The 24,437-nt window shown below is 38.8% G+C and overlaps 1 protein-coding gene across 1 annotated transcript in view; it reads right to left on the bottom strand.

The window, feature by feature from the left end:
• Window positions 1-24,437, bottom strand: part of ntrk2a (neurotrophic tyrosine kinase, receptor, type 2a) — a 106,430-nt gene that overhangs the window by 10,752 nt on the left and 71,241 nt on the right. The window contains exons 13-17 of the mRNA XM_082554569.1: window positions 23,307-23,495; window positions 14,613-14,743; window positions 10,283-10,455; window positions 9,892-10,047; window positions 9,471-9,555 (exon numbers count right to left, since the gene is read on the bottom strand). Of these exons, the coding sequence (XP_082410695.1) occupies window positions 9,471-9,555; window positions 9,892-10,047; window positions 10,283-10,455; window positions 14,613-14,743; window positions 23,307-23,495 (734 nt within the window). The remainder of the gene's footprint in view (window positions 1-9,470; window positions 9,556-9,891; window positions 10,048-10,282; window positions 10,456-14,612; window positions 14,744-23,306; window positions 23,496-24,437) is intronic.

The raw sequence follows: 24,437 nt of genomic DNA, 5'->3' as shown, positions 1-24,437 counted from the left end.
TATCAAATCAATACCACACAGTTAAGGTTTTACTTTCTTTTGTAATAACTTGATTTTTCTTAATAACCCTGCGTTTTAGACATTCTTACATGGGTTTCCAGCCCAACTCCCTCATAAAGTCAGTTCGATAGAATATGCTGCATTAGTTGCTCCTGTAGCTTAATGACCTTTATGTAACTACACTCTGCAGATTGGCGCTGCAACTTTGGGAAAGCACTTATCAAACTGAGTTGCACTAGTTAAATGTGATAGATAGCATGCTATAGCAAAGCATTAAGTAATGAGTACATTGGTGACTAAGTAGCATATGCACATTCTCGAGAACAGAAAGCATTTGCACATGTGAGCAACAGCATCACGTTTCAGCAAAACCATCCAACATAATGTTTACTTTTACTTGAGTTCCAGAAGCTATAAAACTTTACTGTCCTCTAAATCGGACGTAACTTTTGGTGACATTGCAAGTAAAAGGATGGTGATTGGCTGTAACGGCTGACTTAGATTTCAGGGTTTTAACATTGTTAAATATATTAACTTTTTCATTAACTTCTCAATGAATCAAAAGCAAGCTTAACCTGCTGACAAGATTTGTTCCTCTTACTGCACCTCCCCGCTCACTTTAGTCTCCCCTGAACATGAATCTAGCGACTGATCTGCACTCCACTGTGCTACACAGATAGCACAATCCATTTTCTAAGGTTTATGTGTGTCATTAATGGTTTGGTACCCACACTTGGCCTGGTTCTGTGTTAGTCAGGGGGTTATTTAATAGAGTAATAAAATGTGCACTGTCACACAGATAGCCATCAGGTTTAGGTTTACGTCTGGGGAAACATATCTGCCTCCATCTCTGCAGCTCAGGCCTTCATTTTTCTTGCAGTGATGCTTTTTCTCCCTTGTTTCTCTGTTTATCATTTACATTTCTCCATCTGCATGCAGTATGCTAAAGCAGAGTAGAAGGTCCACAATGCATAATGTGAATCGTAATATAGAATATAAAATACAAAATGCTTATATTATACACACTCCTACACAATACAGCAGGTTTGAGTCTTTTAGTTTTTTTTTAAATTATTATTATGAAGTGTACAACATACAGAATACAGCAGGATTTTAGTCTAAAACATTCTTGTTGTCTTATTGTGATGCTGTGTTCTCAAAGAGCTCTCCCTTATATTCCTCCCTACATAATAGATACTGCATAGTCCATTCACATTGAACTGAAGTCAGCCTCAGCACCTGTTCTTCCTAAAACGCTCCTATTATGATAATTCGCAGGTTTATATTTTTATTTCAGTAGTGCTACAGTTGTGTTTCACTCTTTGTCTTAATTCCTTGCTTTAGCTCTTATTCTTTTGGAGCATGTGGCTCCAATAGAACAAAACAAAAAAACAGAGCTTGGACACTGCTAGCACAGGCGCCCACACAAACGCAAATCAGGAGATGAAGCATCGCTGAATATGTTTCCAAACCAAATTCATTCTAAACCAAAGACTAGAAAATATGGTGAAGCATATCTGCCCTTTGGCTTCACCTGCACAAGTGCTGAGGTAGGTCTCCCCTGCAGAATTGGTTTTCCCTTCGTCGGGAGCACGTGCTGGGTTCTTCAAATCGCGAACATTTTTCTTGTAAAACAAAGGGGGGCCCAGCAAAAAAAGTTTGGGAACCACTGCATTAGTGTAACTGTACTCTTATAATTTAAGCATAGTTCACAATATAAACTTAACACTGCTTGATCAAACAGGGTACCGATCCTTATCCTAATGAGGACACACACAGGGTGGACTGGTCAGTTAGCAAAGCTGGAATATTTCCTGGTGGCATGAGGGTTGTTTTGGCCTGCTGTGAAAAGTCAACTTGATCAGTAAACAGTTTACAAACCGCGACCCTCTCAGTCACACACTCTCCAATCCTCATGGCACACAGGTGTATTAGCTAATGACACGTAAATGAATGTAGGTCAGCAATCCCTACTCACTACAATGCAGACAACATGTTGATCGGACAATAAGGAAAAGTGGAGGAGAGAGATAGAAAATAAAAAAATATATATTTAAAAAACAGATTAAATGCTGAAAAACAAATTCCATTTAGTGCCCAGATCAGGTGAAAACATGAGTTTTACATGACTGATCTCAGTGAGTGTGTGTACGAAGCAGCCTTAATATCATTGACCAAAATTTTTGAGGAAAAAATTCATGAGGAAAAAAGCTTTAATGAAATGTATCGAAATTTCCATCAACAAATATAAACCAGATGTAAATATTCTGGAGAGACAAGATCCGATCAGAACAAATTAAGTTTTGTGAAAAGGAAGGACAAGTTGGGAAGTGCTCCCTGTTTCTCGTGAAATCACGTCACATTTGATGTTAGTGGAAAAAAAGATGCTTTGTAAACCACGTGAAGCAACTCTCACGGGTAAAAACACAACAAACTCTTATACTTCATACTTTAGTCAAATAAAATATACTTTTTAATGTAATCTTATGATATTTATTTGAATACAACTAGAGTAATAAAACTATAAGATGTTTTAGTGAATGACTAAATGTATGACTAAAACTAAATTTGCTGTCAACATGAACACTGGTGAATGGATCCATCATCCATCCATGATGGAATTTATGAAATTTATTTGAGTAATAATAATAATAATTTTCTTTTTTCCTCCCAAAACCTCTAAAAGATCTCACAATGATATAATTAAAATGAAATCTTTTGGTCATAATAATTTGATAATGAAAACTGGATATCAGAACAACAGCTGGATTATAGACAATTAGCAGTGTGATGGTTTCCATGTCCAGAGTTGTCTATATGTACTGTGTAGGTCATTATTGTCTCCAACTGACCGTGGTCTGTATTCATCAATACCAAAGTCATTTTCACAAATGCCACTCTAATCTGGGTTATGCATTCCTGCATTGTTGACTATAACCCTTTGCCACATCTAAAGAGGGGTTTCCCCTCCTCATGTGGAAAGCGCATGGTTATTCTGCTGGTTCTGAAATTCTTTGGTAGTGCTTTGAATTCATGGCAAATCAACATACTGAATATTTTTAAAGGAGCTCATTAAATAAATGTAATCCACTATTCGATTGAACTCTGCCCTTAATCGCTGTTTCTATAGTTCAAAACTCCAGTAAAGGTTTGAATGTGATCACCGAGTTCTTTATAAACCTTTGAAGAACAAAGAATCTGTAGTCTTTCTTCGAATTTGTCCAATGTATTATAATATATTTGGATAGTCATCCAGCGCTCTGAAGAGTGACTTCCTGCTTAACTTCCTGTGTTAGAAAATGCATACATGTGAGTTTTAATGAGTGAAAGAATGAATTTTGGTTTGCAGGCCCCTCATAGACCTCGGTGCATTGTGCTCTTCACTGTCACAGTCTTACCCTTTAGTGCAATAAAAATGATGAAAAATCTAGAATGTTCTTGAATTCAGCCTAAAATCGATTTTTTTTCTGAATTTTTGCCCATCGTGCAGATAACTGAGGAACTTCCAAACTTGTTTTTTTTTTTTATTCAGTTAATGTTCATCATAGGAACTCAAATGGCAAACTGAAAGGGTGTAGGCTGAGCTTATATAACACCTACCTCTGAAAGTGTATTCAAGTAACAACCAAACTGTTTGTTAGTGACTGTAATGTGTTACATGGTGATGCAGATCATTAATGGAAGAAAAGCGGGGACTGCCAAGAAGGCATTTTATGAGCAGCGACAACACTAACATGATGTGTTAATAATCTGTTTAGACTAAAAAAAATCTAAAACCAACAAAAAAACCGATGTCATTTCTAACCAAACACAGCTCTGTTTATTATTGCACGTGGAAGATTAACATTAGAATAAATGTACTGCAAACTAACCAACAATTACGCCCACAACATTAAACAAAATGAGAACATAATGGCTCTGTATAATTTCCTACTCATTGGAAACTGTCTGAAACTCATTTTTCTCTGTATATGTTTTATTGTTTTTTAGTTTATTTTTGTTTTTTTGTGAATAAAAATCACTCATGCGTGAATCAACAAAGGATTTGCAGTTAAGTCGAGCAGCGTTGTTATTACTTGCTTTGTTGGGGAGATTTTTCCGTTCTACTCTATTGATAGTTTTTATATATTTCATTATATCCATTAGTCTTTTTGTGTTATTCATCATGACTGATCATTTCCCCTGATGCTCTGAAATATTAATACGGGCCTCTTGAACTGCCGCGCAACATCTCTCCTTTTATGTTTGTTAACCGTACGTGTATTTGTGTGCATTCATTGGCGAGACAATGAGGAACAAAGTGAAGGGCAGTCACTTCAAAAGGGCACCAACAGGGTTGAATTAAATAGAAAACAGGAGAGAAAACCCATGAAAGAGCAGGAAAGGAAAGCCTCAGACTGAGTCTTCCTGTCACTGGGAGGAGGGGGTCATCAAATATTAAGAAAGTCGTGTTTACAGTGGATCAGTCTGAAGACCAAACATGCTTTCTAAGTTTTTTTTACCTACGCCTAGTTGCTGCATTTCTCTCTGTCATCGGCTCATTCTGTGTTTTGTCTTTGCTGTCAGTGGCTTCGTCATCAGTCTTTGTCTTCTTTCCTGCTCCCTTATCTCTCTCCCCCTCAATCTCTCTCAATCGTTCTCACCTTCCTTCACTGTCTCTAAGCCCGCCTGCCTGTCTCCCTCAGTCTCTGTCTTATAAATATGCATTATTTCACCTCGACCACTGTCTGAGTGTTCCAGGAAAGCCTCAAAAAGACGAGGAAAAAACACAGCAGAGAGGAGGGATGTGTGTTCTTTGTGATGACCTCCCAGAGGCTGTGGTATCCATGGCAACTGCATGTTGAAAAGAAGGCATTATGGGATTTTGATGTAGGAGGAGCTTACATGAGTAACCCCGCCCACTCGCACCTTACACAGGGAACCGTATCGTTGTCTCTGCTGTCATGGAAAAAACTCAAGAACGCTTGTGTCTAAGTACATGTGATGGTTCTCTCCTGGCCAGCTCAGATACAGTAAAGCCAATGACATGTAGGTTTAAGCTAAGTATTTTTTGTGATGGTGCTCATGTCGAATAAAAACCCAGCAGGAAATATGATGGTAGTACTTCTTCAACGTGCAGTTGTCAAGTCACAAAATTCCCAATGGCCACATACTGACGTTTTGTTAGAACAACAATGAGGAAGTAAAAAAGCCTGCAAAAGTCTGTGTTAACATTCGATTAATCTCGCAAAGAAGATTTGTACATATTCATATGCAAAATCCAAAGTAAAAGGCAAGACTTTTGGCATCACAGGTTAGATTCACCAGCCAGGATTGAACAGGCTTTGCTTTCACACAGGTAAGCAAACAATGTGGGCAAAATCGGCATGATGATTTTGCCTTTTATTTAATTTCTCTTCACTAATATGCACTCATGCTACAGTATTGTTTGGCTTGTCCATGCTATTGCTTACTGATATATTTAATCACATTGAGAAAAGTAAAAAACGGGCAACAGATGTTGTTTAAATGTTAAAAAATGGGTCACTTTAGCCCACTGCAAAGTGGTTGCTAAGCAACATGATAGTGTTGTAGTATATCATGCATAATTTAGCCTTTGTGGATATAAATGAGATGTTATTGTCTTGAACTTAAAACAATGGGATGCTTTAATACTGCATTATAGGAGCTTAAATGCTAAAAAGTGTCACTGTTGCTAGGTCGTCGCTAGACAACACGAGGACAGCATAACATCTGATATAGATAAGAACCTTAAGGGGCCTTTGTTTCAAATTTTTTCTAGATAATGATCCAGGGAGAATTTGCAGACAAAGAAACAAACAAAAACAAATAGTTTGTGTATTACAGTAAGTTTTATAAATGAGCAATTATTGGCTGTTGTCCTCAGAGACTAAGTAGGGTGGTGTGATGATTGCGTAAACTTTCTCGTTGAGCCATTAATGACATAATCTCTTAACCAGAAGATATGAAGTCTCAGCTTATGTAAGCATGCAAACTTTAGATCATCATTTTATTTGTTTCTACTTGCTTTTGACTTTTGACTTTTCAGTCCCTGTGATGTTGCAATCAGTTCTACACAACTATACAAATAGGACTGGGTTAGCTTGCACACTTTCACAACAAGTTCAAAGGCAAAAAAACTTTGCCCCATCAACTTCTTGGTAACCAATGCAGTATGTGAATGAGGTCTCTTTCTTTGTAATAATAATATAGTAATAATGATATAAAAGGTACAATGAGGCCATGTACATGAGCAATGAGCAGTTGAATAATTTGTGTTACATCCTCTCAGTTTTGTCTTGATGCACATTTGCTTAATCACGGATAACTGTTTCACTGTCGCCTCTCCAGGTGCTTCACAAGGTCGATACTTGTCTCTGAAGAAAAAAAACCACCCACTACCCAAAAAAATTACTCAGAGATTTGTCAGCTCTGCTTCACTGCCCGTGTTCCTCTACAGGCCGTGTCAGCAGCGTAAAACAGTCAGGCATGAAACCTTAATTTTCTTTCATCCTACACATTTGGCCATAAAATCAGTTTAGGGGAAAATGAATAAATGTGCTGTAGTGTTGGAGTCGAGCCCCACCCACGCACCCATACGCCCACACACACACGCACACCGAGCCTGTGTGGAAAGGCTCAAGGTTTGATTTGAGGCATCCTGTCTGTCTCCTGAAGCGCCTGTCAGGTTCACTGTGTAACAGGGGATTCAATGACGTCATCACAGCCCCTTCAATCCTACGCCTCTGCATCTATTTCCCTGCACATATACACGCACACACACAGGCATGGGGTTGTGGGGGGGGGGCTCCAATTCCTCTATGACTCATCTTCACTTGTCTGACGCAAGAGCATGACTGGGTCCCTACACTCTACACGTCCCCCCACACTCACACACACACCTCTGTCTCTCCTGGATGCTGAAATACGGCTGAATCACTATGTTTTACCTTCCACCCCCCTATGCCTCTATTCTGGTTTTTGTTTTTCTCCTGTCTGTCTACCTCTCTGTCCTTTTTTTTGTCATTTTACTCTGATACGCTGCTCTGTGGTCGTCTTAAGCAGTGCCGTATGCCCCTGTATCGCTCTATTACTGCCTCGTCTCTCTTTTTGGATATTTATTTGTGTCTTGTTTTCTTCTTTCCTGGCATCCCACTCCTTCTCCTCCCTCTTTCTCTTCTTCTCCTGCTACTCCCCCCCCTTCTCCCTTATTTCCAAGCCTTTCTCTCCTTTCATCGCTTTGCCACCCTCCTGCCTCCATCTCCCACACTTACATCTTACTCCTTCTCCAACTCTATTTCTCCACTACTGCTTCAGCATACTAAACAGAACTTCTCTGATTACTTTTCTTCCTGAGAAACGTTGGAGACCCAAGTAAGAGACCCACCGCCACTGCCCTCTGCCGTTACCATGACTACAGCCACAGCACTTAGCTTTATTGAGGAGGGGTGAAAGGAAGGAGGAGGAGCGGGGAGCTTGCTGTGTGTCGTCACACAGAGATAGCACAAAAAAATGCCACAGCAGCAAACCAATTTGATGCCAAATATAACCTGTTATTTTGATTTTATGTCAACAGTCATTATCAAAGACCTCGAAAAAATAGCATTTTTTTATGTTCTTTTAAAAAAGATTCATTCAGGCAACGTGGCATTTATAGTTTTGTGGGGTATCAGAAGCTTTCTGTGAGGAAATCACAGACTGTATATAAAGGATGGGCAGGAAGCCTTCAGAAAAGGAACATATTTTGAATGTAGCAAGCTTGGTTAGTAAGTTATACTCATAAAGCGTACAGCTTCAATCCACAGACACAGATATAGCAAGGCTCATAAACATTTGGATAATAATACTGCAGTTTTACCCTTAATTCAAGTAATTTACCAAAAGCATTGCACTAACTGTTTAAAAATAATAATTTCCCCCAGGGATCAATAAAGTATTCTGATTCTGATTCTGAAAATGACCATTTTCATACTTACGCTCACATTTTTTTTAGTGGTTCTCCATACATAATCAAAGAACCTGTTTATTTTATTGTGCAAGACACAATGAAATAAACAGGTTGTGTTATTTGCTGTTATGGCACTTAATCTTCTTATTTATATTACTCTTTCTGTGCACAGCACTTTGTGCCTTTGCTGGCAAATCAGTCAGTCACACAAACCTTTCAAATTTAGCCATATTCCCTAAAACTGACACGGATTTATCAATGACTTCGAAGCTGGATTTAATACATGTTTAAAGTTACAATTTTTATAACATGGTTAGCACCATCTTGTGCCAGTACAGAACGAGACGTTGGTTGCAGCTAATTGATTTACATTAGTTTATGTTTGCTAACTCGTAAGAGAGCCAATATCTCAGTTTGTAGAGCACTTTGTAAAAAAAGAAATCATCATACAGATGGGAAAATAGGGAACAGACAAATGCAGTTTGATGCAAACTGCATTTCGTTGCCCTGTACCTGTGCATGTGCAATGACAATAAAGTTGAATTCTATTCTATTCTGTTCTATTAATGTGGGCAGCCTCAAGTGGCCACTAAAGGAACTGCAGTTTCTGGCACTTCTAACTTGACTTCATTTTTTTTTAGCCCCAGTAGTTGCAGACAATTTTAATATTTTTAATGAGAAACAGGAAAAAAATATCTTGTGTTTTCTTATATCAGCATGCCAATACAGTGCATATACATTACAATTTATACCAAAGTACATATGTGTAATTATGCATGTGGAACGTGTGAAAGGAGAACAAACTGCAAAGACAACTCTCTTTCCCAGCAAGTTAGAAATATAGATTTTCATAACTACAATGAGCATTTCTGTTCAAGATGAATTATTACTGCAAAATTACCGTCACTGAATGATACATCCATCAGTTGTATATTATTATCTTTCTGAAATTTTAAACGATTGTCTAGCCATTGAATGCTTGCAGTCTTCTACCTCTTTCTCTCTCCTACTCTGTCATTGTCAGTTGTGTCGCTTTGTCAGAGAGAATGAGAGAAAGGGCAGGAAAAATGGACAGTCCAACTACCTATCAATCAATACAACTGATTAGATTTTGGCCTTTTGGAAAAGTAACAGATTATCTGCAGAAAGAAAAACACACACTTTCAGTTTTGTTTTGTACCCCTGAGTTATCCAAGCACAGCAAGAAAAGCTGCTAAATATCCCTGCAGTACACAAAAATGCTCAAAAACACTGAACATGGATCTTTTTAAATGCATTCCTTTCACCTGTACTTTTTTAGTTACTTAAAGCAAATGTAACACCCCACGAACTCACCTAATCAAACATGCTAACCATTTCCAACTCCTTCTGTTGAGTTAACCTATCCCTGCGAGTGTCTTACTCAAACCCCCACGTCCATCAGTCATGCCCATGCAGGGGAGTAGCAGAGAGGCACCCATGCAGCAGGGAGGGAGGGGAGGCTGAAAGAAAGGCCTGAAAAGATATCGACACATACACCTACCCTGTAGTAGTCAGTGCTGTAGACATCTCTTGACATGCCAAAGTCTCCAATCTTTACCAGCAGGTTCTCACCCACCAGGCAGTTCCTTTTGGACAACAAACACAGTGAGACTCAATAAAGATGTTTCACATTGCTGAGTTAAAATGAAGGGTGTTAAACTACAACCATATATCTTATTATATGGTTATTACCATGACTGTTTTACTGATTATCTCTAGCTGATTATTTACTGGTTCCGCTAATAGCTACAGTCCTCCTTGTTAGATGTTTTTAGGTGGTATTAGCGATTGTTCGTACTCAGTCATTATGAGTTTTAAATAAATTCCTCAAGGATCAGAATAAAAGTTCCTGTTTAATGACACATCTGGCATCTGTTAGGAACAAGCAAACACGATGTGCATTAACAGAGTATTTTACAAACCTTGTGGCCAGGTCACGGTGCACAAAGTGTTGTGATGCCAGGTAGACCATGCCAGATGCTATCTGCTGGGCAATGTGAAGCATTTGAGACTGGGTCAGCTCCACAGGTCTGGTGGTCTGGCCCTCTGCCATCAAAACTGCATCTGGACCATGAGCCCTGTGAGAAAAAAACAAGGGAAACAATGTATCATTTGTCTTTTCAGCCATGTATCAACCACGTACGATGTTTACATGTGTCCCTCTAATAGAGAGTATGTAGAAGATTAAGCTGGATTAGCACACGCAAGCTTCCTAATCTTTAATTCTTTGATCGCTCATTTTTCATAGAAACTCTTTAGAGAAAAACACATTTAAAATTTTGCCATTTTACATATTGAAGAAGAGAGTCATGCCTGAGGAACTTGTTGAGGTCACCGTGTTTCATGTACTCAAACACCATAATGAGCGGGTCGCTCTCCACGCACACTCCGTAGAAAGTGACAATATGCTCATGCTGAAGGTTCGTCAGCAGCTCAGCCTCACGATGGAAATCCTTCCTGGCATTTTCGCTGGCCTCTTTAAGTGTCTGCACACACACACACACGCACACACACAAGTGACATTTTAATAAAGTGACAAATCAAAACCTCACACATTATACCACATACACTTCTGCCAATTGGTCATTTTCATAGTGGATTCATTCTCCTCCAATTTATTTGGCTGACGTCCACTGTGTGAAAAAAACAATACAAAAGTGCATATAAAAGTGAGTTACAGCAACACGGCACAAACAGTGTGAAATTACTGGCACCAAACAAGGACCGATATGACAGCAGAGCAGGAAAAGGATGGAGACATTTTAAATAAATGCTAGCCATTACAAAGTACAGCACTGTTTACATTCATTATGTTTCCCTGTTCCCTTTGAAACTAATCTTTGTCTCCCTTCCATGAATCAGGAAATCTGTCAGGGAGCTTGTGTAATACAAGCATCCATGACAGAGAGTGTATGTGAAGTGAAAGTGAATGACTGTGTGTGTGTTTGGAGGCGAGTTACAGGAAATGAAAGTGATACGGGGTGTGTATTAATTTCACATATAAGAAGAAAAATATAGAAAAGTTTCTCTTGTCCTACATGAATAATTGATTGTCTTCCTACAGTATATGATAGAGATATACATGAGGTGTGAGCGTGTGGCGAGTGTGCCTATGCACACACATTGCAGGTAGAACCTCCGACTACAAATACAGATCTACAGGAGCACTGACTTAGAAAAAGCAGAATGAGATGACCTCTGACCTTTCATCAAAAGCACTAAAATGGAAGAATATTAGACAGACTTCAACCTTAAGCACTTACATTCAACCAATAATGTACTGTGAAACAGAGGCATGGTCGAGTACACTGCAGACTGCAAGGTGATACTGCAAGAAGATGATTATTACAGTATAGATAGTGTATATGAATGCCTGTGCCCCTGTCTCACCATGTAACTTGAGAATATGCATAGGATATGTGAGTTGACTGACTTTCCTCAGATGTCTTTGCAGGACCTTTCACTGTTATATTTAATGTTATCAGTTTATTGTTCGTAATTAATAGAATTAATAATGGCTAAAAATGAAGACTGACGCTGTGTAGGTCAATGAAAAGCTATTAAAACCAGCTTTGAGGTTTCCAGTTATTTTTATTGGTGTGGTTTTTCATATCAGTGCAGTTCTGAATGTTTGAAAGCCACAAATAAACACAGCTGTTCCTCACTCTGAAAGAAACCAGCAGGAGGTAATAAGAGGCGATGAATATGATGCTGAAAGCCCAGACTTTGTTCTTAGCATGGTTTAGAACTTATCTGTAATGATCTATTAACTTATAATGAAGCTTTTACAATTTCTTTGCAAAAAGTGACTTCTTAAGAGATGCTCATAAAACATGGACAATTTTCCTCATTATCCCAGTTTGACTGACAATGACTCCCTGAAGTCTAATCTATGATGTACTGTACTGTGTGCTCCTTAAAAAAAGAGAAAAGAAAAAGAAAAATGAACTTAAAGAGGAAAAAGAAATGTTATTCACTGCACCGCTGGTCTCAATCAGTATCAAATGACCACTGCGACCAGTATTAATCATTGTATTGGGCCAAACATATTAATGTTGAGTTTAGGAAAAATACTGACTTTCCTGTGAGCCTGGGAGTATTACAAATCACAGTGTGACTTTCTGTACTGAAAGCTGCATTAATTCCCATGCTGAAACTCATAACACTGCACTGTTAGTCATCCAGTCTGAGCACATTCAGGTCCATGGACAAATAAAAAGCAATCAACAACCTCCAGCTCACAAATGTGGTGAGTCATATACATGCGTGAAGAGAACATTATTGAAAGTGCTCGAAGTTCATGACTGATGGGATGCAGGAGCGTAAATGTGTTTGCATGAGTTTGCCTGCGTGCATGTGCATATGCATATTGTTTTTATGTGCACTTGTTACAATTATCCTCTGATCGATGGCAACTCAGTGTTTAATATACAGTAACAGTAAAACTTGCTTCTGTATTATGGATGACGGATTGATTGATAGACAACCCTAAAATCCAGGCCCATTAAGCTCTATTAGTGTGTGTAGGTCATTGTAATGTGGTATACAAATGAGAACCTGTAATGTAGCATGACTCACAGAGAGCAATATAAGCATGGCGTGGTTTATCATAAAGAAAGTGCATTCCTCATAATCCATGTCCTTTCCCCTTTATTCTGTACAGTGGAATTACAGGACACAATAATTATAGCTGTTAAATGATGGAATCACCACATTTGCAGGATGAAATCACTGAGTGTTGAGGAAAGAAGTATTGAAACTCCTTGCAATTTGCATTTCTAAAACAAATACCTGTGCAAATTTAAATATGCAAAATAGTCTGCAGTTAAAAGAAAGAGTTTGAGGACCTTAACAAGCTGCTGCTACACCTGGCTGACTGAAAGGAAGCATGGCCCCCAACAAGAGAGGTGTCTACTCAAACAATGGAAAGGATTATACGACGCCTTGTATAAAATCTGTAGCAAATATATAGACAACATAGAATGACAGATGAGTTGTTTATTTCTAAGAAAGTTTAAAGAAAAAAGCAGGAAAAAGCTGAATGAACTTCATCAAACTGTAGCGATTCCATAATTTTTGGCCAGGGATTGAATTAAATACACTGACAACTCTCACAGGCAAATCAAATTTGTTTCTAAAATCCCGTCATTACAACAGATTCTCAGCACTCTTGTTTTCAAGTGATCAGATCAGATGTGTGTATCCTCCTGAGTGTTCAAACATCTCGTGGGATTTGATTTGCCTAGAAAACCTCGAGGAATAGTCTGCATTAATTTGATGTCTCCTTCTTTTAATTAAAAGCAGCTGGTAAGAAGTGACAACATATTTATTTGCAAACAGAAACGATCTTTATTTGGATTTCTACACTCTAAGCATCCCCTTCACGAGACTGTTTTTTTATTTTAGTTTCAAGTTATGCGATATGTATATGTACAACAATGGATGGATGGATGGATGGATGGATGGAGCTAGTACTGTTGAAAGTCTCTTTTCATCACCCTTCAGCACTTTGTGTTATTGCAGTGTATTGGCAGCAGGATCACTGACGCTGACGTATGCAGGTCGTCAATTAGTTAATTAAAAACAAATCTGCTGTCATTTAAAAAGAACATTCAATGGTGTACCTGCATACGTGGAAATCTGAGAATTGTTCATTTTTTCCCCTACATTTAACCAGATTTGACATGCAGCCAGCAAAATGAAGCATCGTGTTCTACAACCAAGAACTGTGCTGCTGTCCATGATTTCCAGGTCCGTGTTTTGAAGTGTGTTCAGTCTAAACCGACGCTAAGCTGGCAGCATACATCAGCAGGTGGTTCAGGGCTAAGCCGGGAGCAAACAGGAAATGTAGGAAGAGAAACGAAGGTGTAGGATTTGAGAAGAGGCAAGCGTCAGGATGACGACTGAGGAGAGAGAAAATAAAAGACTGCAGGTGAGAGCTGGAGGTGTGGAGGACAGAGGAAGTGAGGGGCAGAGGGGGCTCTTTCACAGGTCATGTATAGTTAATGAGAAGTTCTTCACCGTTCAGATCCTGTTTCTCTGCAGAACAGCAGAAAAAGAATCCTAGATGGAGAGACTGATGGACACATAGATGCGATGCTCCCTAGGAAACCATTCAATTTGACCCCGGAAGTCAGCGGTTTTTGAGTGTAATTCCACCTTATTCTTGCAGAGAAACCCATGAAAAGAGGGACTTTCTAACAATAGCACAGTAAATGGAGGCCAACATGGATTCTCAATACCGTGCTGACGCCATGTGAGGGATTTTATTTCAAAATACCATGGATCTATTTCAGGAACCAGTTCAATATTTTCAATGTATTTCATGTATCAGATGTCAATTCTGATACTGTGGAATAGAAAAATAATAATTTCACCTTCAATAATGCCATTTAGGAGCTTTATTTTGACATGATCAATTGTTCTGTAGGACCAAAGGAATTTAAAAATATCTCACGTTGAAACTTGACCCGTTTGTTTTACTGCACACAGGATACATTTTATTTACATTTCTGGGCTTTGAGTTATAAAAGCTGCAAAAAGAAGTTTGTGTTTTCAGAAACTGGAATCAATATGAAATTAATTAGTCTAATTCTCTGATTTATAAATATGTTTCTTAGGAATTTTAGGACTTCAACATTACCTTGACGGCCACCAGTATCTTCTCCTGGTCAGGTGAAAGGTTATAACACTCAGCCAGGAAGACTTTCCCAAAGGCTCCCTCTCCCAGCTCTCTCTTCAGCACAATGTTATGTCTTTTAATATGCTGGACAACTGTAGAATGAGAAGATGAAGAGGAAAACTTTTTAGTACAAGTTACAAACATGCATATAAATTGGGGAGGGGGGTAATCTTTTTTCCTCGTTTCTTTTCTATTGCCCCAAATGCTCAGTTTTAGGGAGCTTTTCTAATCTTAGCTCACAGCCCACCAACCTGCTGCTTAAACCTTCTGTTTGTGATGGGCAGCCAATAAGAAGAAAGCTGGCATAATGGGAGGGAAAAACAAGCCAAAAGTGCTTGTTCGGCCCAGAAAAAGATCAACTGTAAATCAAGCTGAAGTACACAAATAAAAACAAGGAGCTGGAAGTGATGATGGAAAGCAGGATTGATGCTTTGATCGCACGCCATTTATACTTTAATGACTTCAGCTCATGCAGTGAGTCAGTCTGGTGTCATTTGTTTTGTGGTGTTTGATTTCACTCAAAGAAGAGAAAACTGCATCATAAGACATCTGATTTTACACAAAAAGAAGACATTTGAATGTTGACTTGATAGCATGTGGTAATATAGCATCTTTGTAGTGCATATGTGGCAAAACTATTATTCTTGCTCTGTCCTTAAAGAAAATAAACATCTTATCAGACATAAACAATTAGCTCCATAGTTCTAGAAGTCACATGATAGCATGACTTTGTCACCTTGGATAACAATTGCGACCTAGCGTAGTTGTGCTTGAGAGCGGTATATTTGCAGTGCGCCCACTATGAGTTGCTGTAGTTCAAAAACTATCATCCAAACATTTTCTCCTATCACACATGAAGACACGTGGTAATAAATCCACACAGCGTCGTTGTAATAAACCTCCCTTCTTTTAAATTGTATTTTCTCCCACACGCTGCAGTAATGTCTGTTAATGAGTAAAAGTACAGAGCGCATAACACAGCCTTGATGAGGCATGAGGTCTGTAATATAAAGTGTGGCTTTTCTTTACTTATTAGTCTGTAATTACACTGTAAGAGCAATGTTCTCGTCACCGACTTTCTTTCAGCACTATTACCCAGTAAGTAGCCAGTATTTACAAGAGCAATTGAATCTATTTTTACTCTTCTCTAAAATGCCCAGTTGCTTCTTGTTTTCTGGACCTTGTGTTTGGAGTATCACATTGGAGTATCAACTGAAACTTGTCAGTTTTCTTATAAAATAACCTTTACTCTTATAACAATTTATCCCTGTTAATCCGAAGCTGTGGATTTTCCTCCTTTTTGAACAAAAAGCACAGCTGCAGGGCATGTTAACCCCCATGGTTTTTCTAAAGGGAAAATGATGTTAAAATAAATGGTTTCTGTCACTCACAATCCACATGCAGATACATTCCTCTACTGTTCATCCCTCATCTACTTTCATTTCGAAGCCAAAAAAAGGCTCATAACTGTATCTACTGTATATCTGGGGATCATTTTCTACTGCATACATATTTTATGTCTTGATTTATGTATCAAATAAATGCAAAAGTAAATAAACAAATTCCTTCTTTTTTGTCTTCTACGACTTCAACACAGTTTTTACAGTAATGTAAATTTGAAAAACGTGTCTCTCTGCTTGCTTCATGCATCTAACCTCTTCCTGCCTTCTGCTCATCCACAGTTGGATCAGAGTCGACAACTCTGCTCTCTGTTGCTAAGTAACTCGCGAATCCACACCAGCTGATTTCTCAAAAAAAAAATAAAAATAGAAAATAAAAAAATTGGCATCTCGCTGGTTATTGTACAAGGTTTTATCATGCAGAATGATTAACAGCCTCGTGACCTTACAATAACCTAGTTAAACCCCATCTTTTGATCGCCAGCCAAATGTGCTCCATGTCTGTCTGCATGCAGAGAAACACGTTATCCTGTAATACCTGTGCTCGTTTAGGTCCTGAATACAAATGCATACATACACACACGCTTTTAGACACACACACACACACACACACACACACACACACACACACACACACACACACCAAGAGCTGAGATTTATGTGTGATGTGATTAAGAGGTGCATTTGAAGAAAAGCTGTCCACTCAGAATATCACATTAAAGCTCAGCTAGACTCTCTGAAGAAGCTGCATCGATCGACACTGTAAGCTACTGAGGTCCATCCTAACCCAATACTGTAACTGCAGACCTACGGAGAAAAGAGAAACACACAGCTGGTCTGCATCAGATATTCAAAAGCATTAAATATGAGGTCAAGACCATATGATATTTTTGTTTTGCTTAAGGCATTTATACACTCATAAATTCTTGTTATGATACGTGATAGGCTGCATATTGTCTCCGTCAAATCCCGTCTTGGCCTTCATTTGTAACCTTTGTGAATTAGTGGGAAGGAAACGTCAAATAAGAAAATGAATTAAAACATTTTAATTAAAAAGACTGCAGATCGTTCAGTCCCATCTGTCCTGCGTTCAAAAAACCCCCTAAAATGAACAAAAAGAAAATGTGGGTGGTTTAAGGAGGACAGTGTGTTTTCTATACTACAACCTCTCTTTTATTTTGATAGCTTGTGTGTGGAAGATTTCTGTGAGCTTCTATCGGTCAATGAAAAAAAGAAAAAACAACATACTGGGCTTTCTGTTAGGATGGTGGAAAGTACTCCAGATGCAGATTCTATGATACACTAAATAGACGTTTTCTTGTCCCCGGGCCTCAAATACAGGCTTCTGTCAGAAACCAGTGCCTTACACAGGGATACACACTGGGTGTCCTTCCGTATTGGTGGCTTGCAGCAATCTTCGATGCCAAGAGCTAGCGATGCTGTTTGAAAGAGCAACAAAGTCCACATAAGGAAGTTCTTTCTTCCATGTGCTGTGTGGTTACCCAGCAAAAGTATCATGGTCATGTTTGGGGAAAGATTTTCATTTCAAAACAAACAAGTCATGCATTGTACTGCAGACACAGTTCACCTTTTAATATTTTACTCAGATGGCAAGGGCCTAAACCCCATCAGCTTATAGTTTAGGATGGTTTTATCAAATAAGTCCTGTAAGCATCTGAATATGTGTTTACATGATGAAAAAGTGACGCTGCGGATCTTTTTCGTTTTTGCAAATCAGCAGCATGTGAATAACTTCTACCTTCTAAACCTGAATACATAATCCTGAGGTATCAGCATGAATAAAAGTCAAGAATATTTGTAAATTGTTTCATCATTTACTAATTATTTTATCATCTATTTCTCCTAAAATTGAGTCTTCATCTCAAATAAAAAAACCAACATGTCGCTGATCACCACAATTCCCTTTGCAACAACGGCGCACAATAAACTCACATCCCCACAAGAAAGCTACCCACCATTTAACCAGCTAATTACCTCACCGCACTATTTTCCTACTGCAGTTGTCTAATAAGCATTCATCCATGAAAATGCCTTGCACCACTTCTCCTTAATTAACATCCTCAAATAGCAAATAAATTGATGTTTGCAGACCAGTGCTTCCCGTACCGCTTTTTTCCCCTCCTTTCTTTTCTTTAGTCTTTGGCAGGAAGATGTGGTTATTCGCACAACCTTTTCCTGCAATTTTCTTTTTTGTGTCTTTTTTGGTTAGATTTCCAGTGTCGTCGCATCTATTTTGCATGTATTCAAGCATTAGCATTTATTGTCTATCAAGAGCGTAAAAGAATAAGTCCTTTTATTTCTAATGGCCGTATTTCAGTCATTAAATAATTGTGCTTTGCAGCTGCTTTCCTTTTGCCAAGTTTACAATCTGTCTTCCACCTCACTTTCATTGTTACACTGTCTCCACATGCCGTGCGACATATCACACCCCTTCTCCTCAATCAGTATCCTTAATTAAGATCTACTAAAATATAATTCCTCATTTACCAGACTTAACACACTTACTCTCTGATGTTTTTCCTAATTAGTACCCGTTTTCCATGCTTATCATATTCACTCATTTTCCCTCATTTGCATTCTTCCATCTATTCTCATTATCTTACTCTCACTTTCCTTATTTAGCGTTTCACCATTTATCTCTCCCTGTTGCTGTTCCTCTCGGCTGCTAAACCTATCAGTTTTTAATCAGCATCCTCTAAGTATTAACATCCAGGCACAGGTTCTTCCCCCGTTCTGTTGCTCCATTAGTTTTTTTCCATTAACTGTTTATGACAGGGTTTACAATATTAACATCAAGAAGAATAATATTTCCCATCGACCCCCTCATCTTCCACCTTTTTTGCCCTCCTGCCTTCATTTTTCCACCACATCATTTAGAGTCCCATCACACCTATCCTTCATCAGCATCTTATGAACTCCCAAATAAATTAATGTCTGGGGACATAATTATTCTCCGTTTGCCATCTGTTTCATATTCCGTTCTTCTTCGTCTCATCTTCCCAAATTCTTTCCATTGCGTTGAATGCAGACATAAAACAGCTTGAACAGCTTGGAAAAACTGAGTTCGGTACTTTGAACTGAGCAACAGGATAAGTCAAAGACAGTCGTGTTTGACAGATGCTTTGAGAAGAGGACAACCAGAAACGTCAAACGTTCTTCAGTAATGTCATGGCACTGATTTTTCCTGACTCTGCGCCCCCCTATCAGCAAGCGTAGCTAATTGTGACCTAAATTTTGTACGTCAGCCTGTGTGTGTGTGCGTGCGTGCACATATGTTTTTTTGTAAACCGGTGTCTTCAAATACAGTCAGCACGTGTTGACTTGTGAATAACATTTTCCAGAGTGAAGTTAATCCCCATTCCCTGGATACAAAAAAATACAAAGCCCAAAAGACCAACTCGTATAGAAGCAGTGGAAGAATTGAGAGGTACTGAACACAAAGCCAAGAGGATGATGTAAGAAAGATGATGAAAGAAAAATCACTTTTTCAACACTGCTACTGCAGATATTAATAACAAGTCCTCTAAAATCTCTATTTGAGCTTAAACACTACAATGAAAAGCTTAGACACTTTTGGTGTTTATGATTTTACTATTGTGACCCTACATGAGCCTACATGACCCTATATGTGACCCTACACATATAGTTGGATCCAGCAAGAGCTCAGTCAGCTTAGCTTAGCTGCACAAAGGCAAAAAATGGTAAAATAACTAGCAGCCAGTCCTCTGCCTCTCATTTACAGTCATTAACATTTCAGTTTTTGTATAAATGTACATTATTGAGTTTTGCAGGTGCTGGTGGGCACGTGTTTCTGCCTTGGTCCTGGGGTTTTGTGTTGTTTTGAGGTTTTATATCCTTAGCTAATATGAGTTTTGGGGTCCCTGCTTGGTTGTCATTTGTTGCTTTATATTCATGGTTTTTAGCTTCAGAGTTTATTATTATTATATTTTTGTATTCTGATTCTTGTTTTGATTTGTCATTCTAGTGATGATTATGTTTCTGGGATTTTGAGCCTTAACTACCGTTCCTGCCTTTATTTGTTTTTCTTAATGTCTTTTGTTAGATTCTCTGCCTTCTCTTTCCTCTCTGATTTGTCAGTGTCATTATACATGGTTGCTCTCTATAGTCAGCATTTTTAATTATATAAAAATGTCAACTTAATAACTTGATATTTGAAGTTATTTTCTCAAAATTTAGAGGCCTAACCCTAAATTTTGACATATGGAAGGGCTTTTGGTTTTTGGGTTTTTTGTCCAGTGGCAGAAACGAGTTCCCATAGTTGCCCCTGAATAAGCTAAGCTTGTTTTAATCTTGTTGTTTATTTCCTGCTTCACTTTTCTCTTGTGGCTTTATTTGTGTTTTCTTCCTGCTTGTCTAACTGTTACCACCTGTATTGATTACATACACCCAAATCATCCCTTGGTGTATAAATAGCCCTGTCATCCCCATAATCTTTGCCACAGCATTTGACCTTTTACCTCACTTAGTCTATTGCGTGTTGTCTTTAGCCTTTGCAATCAAAAAAACTGAATCAGCCACAAGTGGCTCATGAGCTCTAGCATGATTTGCTTCTTTTAGCTCTGGTATGTGTATGAGTCATCCACGAAAGTCTTGAATTTATGAGTGGCTTAACATATGCTGGGACACAGTCACACACAAACCTACACTTTCTATTTTCCCATTCTCCCATCAGATCTTACGGCAGCAGCTTCAAGGTCATTCACATGAGAGCAAGAAGAAATTTATTTTATAGCTTGTAATCAACTGATAAATCTTTAGTTCTACATCAGAGTTGATTGGGGTCCATGTTAAAGAGAAGTGAGTTTTTTTTTTTCCGCTACATACTTAGATTTCTTCCATGTTTTAGTGTCTACTTTTTTTTTTTAGTATTTTTGTTACTATCCATTACCTGCTCTACTTTTCTCTTCCTCCCTGTCTGTCCTTACCTGTATTGATTAAATGCACCCAAAGCATCCCTTAGTGTATAAATAGTCCTATCCTTCCCCTTAGTATTTGTCACAACATTTATGTTCTCCTCTATCTCAGTTGTTTTTTCTTCCTTCATTGAATTGTGTTGATTTTTGGATTATTTATCAATTATTAAAGCTCACCATAAATTCCATAAATTATATGTATTTTATATACTGTGACAGTTTTTTTTTTGTTTTGTTTTTTTTTTTGGGGGGGGGGGGGGGGGGGGGGTGCAGCCAGTCTAGCTGTTTCCTATTTTTTATGCTAATGCAAGCTAACAGTGAACTCACACCACCTTCATATTTATCATCAATCTTTAATATGCGGCAGCATGACTCTGTTCTTGGATCCCCTGCCTTGCCATGTGTATACTTTCAGGGAAACCACTACTAGCAATCAGTTGATTTGGCTGATTTACTGGGTTTTGCAGACTGAGTTTTGGCTCCTGGCCTGCCTGAATCAGTGTTCAATTATTCCTGAAATTTCAAACAATCTTTGCTGCCATGGTCTAGAGTGTACCTCTCTCTCATTCTTTGTGTATCTTGTAGTCTCCCCTGTTTGTTCTCTCTCTTTGTCTTGGCATGGCTCAGCATCCTGTTCACACTTCTTTCCTCAGTTGCACCTGTGATCCACTCTCCTATGAAGCCCTTCAGCCCATATGACTGACTCTATGCTCCAGTCCCTGCCAGAGTTTTTCCAACCTGGTAGCAACACATGTCTAGTTTTGTATTCTCTTGATCTTGTTTGAAACCATGTTTAACTGTATGCCCCTGTGTCTCAGGTTCACTGCCAGTTTGCCTTAGTCTCCTCAGTCTGCCACAACGTGTCAGTCTGCCACTTTTCAGTGAAGCCAACTCAACAGATCGTTGCCACCTTCAAGAAACTCCAGCCTGGGTCTCAACCATTCACAATTGGTCTTTAATAAAACAAGTTTGTGCATGGTTATCTGAATGGCGCAATTTCTGTCTTAGTAGTCCAAAAAAAAATGAATGACACTTTGACAGGGTTTTCCTGAAATTTGAATCTTCAAATTGAATCTCCAGAGAAGTTTAGTGGAAAGAAATGTGTGATATGATAGTCAATGTAGTGGGAGAATATGCTCATATACTCTTATACCTATTTTAGTTGTAAACCCAAATTTATGTATATGTGAGTGATTAGCAAAACATAAACACAACAGTTACCACCTTTTCATATCTGTGTGCTTTACTGAAGCTTCTTTGTAATGTTTGTGACCTGCTTTCCAACAATGCTAACTCTGCTAATATCATTATTTTTAATGAGGTGCTCACTTAAAAAGACAGTTGCACAACCGAAGCTTTGCAGCACACTAACATTTCCCATAATTACACGTAGATCCATCATCTCAGCAGAGTAATTGTTGCTTTATTGCTGCGCGAAAGAGGCCTGCGCGATCATTTAAGCAGAGACGTGTACCTGCTACTGATTCCTCCTGCATTCAATATTACAGGATGGTTAAGACCTCTCTTTAAAAAGAGTTCTGTTCCTGGCATTCAACCATGTGCCACTTTGCCAAACTGTCTCCATCAAAGGCTATTGTACCGGTCTGAAAAGGCGGAGTGCCAAATAATCGGTCAGATACTTTCAGTATTTATGCAGCCTGTCTGTGAGTCAAAGGCACACACTGTGTAATAGTTGTAATGGCTGTAATATATTAAAAATGCACATGCAGGCACATGCACATACACCACAGTGTGTTATTGACTTTCATTGATCCTAAGCGCTTTCATTCTTCGTCATTTGGCTGTAAATCCCAGTCAGTCTTTTAGTTATAATGCAGGACTGAAGAGGTCGACCTCCAGTCCCCCATTATTATACAACCTAAACCTCTCTCTCAACAGAATGAGCACACATGAACACACACACACACATACACAAATGCGTGGGTCCATAATTTACTGCAACACAAGGCCAAATCCTGGAGAAGCTTTTATAACTTGCCAATAATCATAATGTCATGTTGATGGACCAGGTCAATATCCTTGTGCATTTTCTGTCTGTCTATTTGTCTGTGGCTCTCTTTCTCTCTGCTGGGGCACAGCCACACACAAACATGCATATAATTAGACTTTCTATTTCCCATTCTTCCCTCAGATTTTATCAGCAGTAGCTCCAAGGTCACTGACATGACAGCGAGGAAGGATGTATATAGTAGCTTGTAATCAACTGATAAAAGTTTGATTCTAAATCAGAGTTAATCCGGGTCCACGTTAAAGATAAGTCAGATTTTTCTTTTACTTACATGTGTCAGTCTTGAGCAGGCTGTTTGTGCTTCTGAAGTATTGAGGGTTTTCGATCACTGGGATCTTGGTCATGCCGATGATTACTGCGTCAGGGCCCATCTCCGATGACGAAGGAGTGTTGCTGCCATTGGAGACGTGGTGAAGAGGAGAGGCAGAGTCATCGTCATTGCTGATCACTGAAGATGGTCCTAAGTAGGAGAGAAATGGGGATAAGCGGTGTTTGAAAAGCATTTCAGCTATGTGATCAGTATGAGGACGCAAGAGGAGTAATTAAAGCTGTTACTGGCAGGCAGCGAGGAGATAAAATCCCACAGACCCCCAAACCTTCCTAACATTAGAACTCTAGCAAGCTCTCTTTTTCTGTTTTTCATACAGCTATTTCTTGGTGGACAAGCAACATGAGTGCCTTCAAGAAAAGATTGGCTCAAAGTGTGCACTATTATCCCCATTTGAACCATTATCAAGTCTCAGCCCTTACTTTAGGCAAAGCTGTATTTTTCCTTGTGTCTGACTATTCTGGCTGCTCAGAACAACAGTAAAGAAGCTTGTGTTTACACGACACATCATTGCAGCTCCTTTGTTTCATGCGTAGCTCTGTCCGTCATTACAGCATTATTCACAACTGTAGTTCAAGCTGACTTCAGCACAAATTAAACAGTAGCTGCACTGATATGAACACAAGGCTCCAGAAACAAAGTGAATCAGAATCAACACTTGTAACCAACAAGTGCTGACCTGTGTTAGATGGTCGCCTTACTGCATATGTAAACTTTGTACATTTCTTTTTAATGTGAAAAAAATGCATTTTTAAATTTTTATTTCATGTCTCACTGACACCCAAAACAAGCACCCGACCACAGTAAGTTGTATTCTTAAATGCAGGGGTTATTTCCAGTCCGAGTCTCCACTGATTTTGAATTTCATACAGCTTTTTTTCTGAAACAGAGCTCCTCAGGGGTTGAAAAAAGCCTGTTTACTACATCTCCTGCTAGGACACTGATGCAAGTCAGGAGTAACTTGCCACGCCCAACAGTATTTATCCAGGTAAAAAGAGGGTGGAGGTACAAATGGCAGACCACATGACTCCCCTCTGTCAGTAACAGATGTTTTAATCCTAATGTGCAACAGAG

Source organism: Aulonocara stuartgranti, assembly GCF_965226115.1.
Source record: "Aulonocara stuartgranti genome assembly, chromosome: 12".
Classification (NCBI taxonomy): domain Eukaryota; kingdom Metazoa; phylum Chordata; class Actinopteri; order Cichliformes; family Cichlidae; genus Aulonocara; species Aulonocara stuartgranti.
The sequence above is the reverse complement of the archived record's forward strand: the minus strand, read 5'-3'. Positions and strand labels throughout refer to the sequence as shown.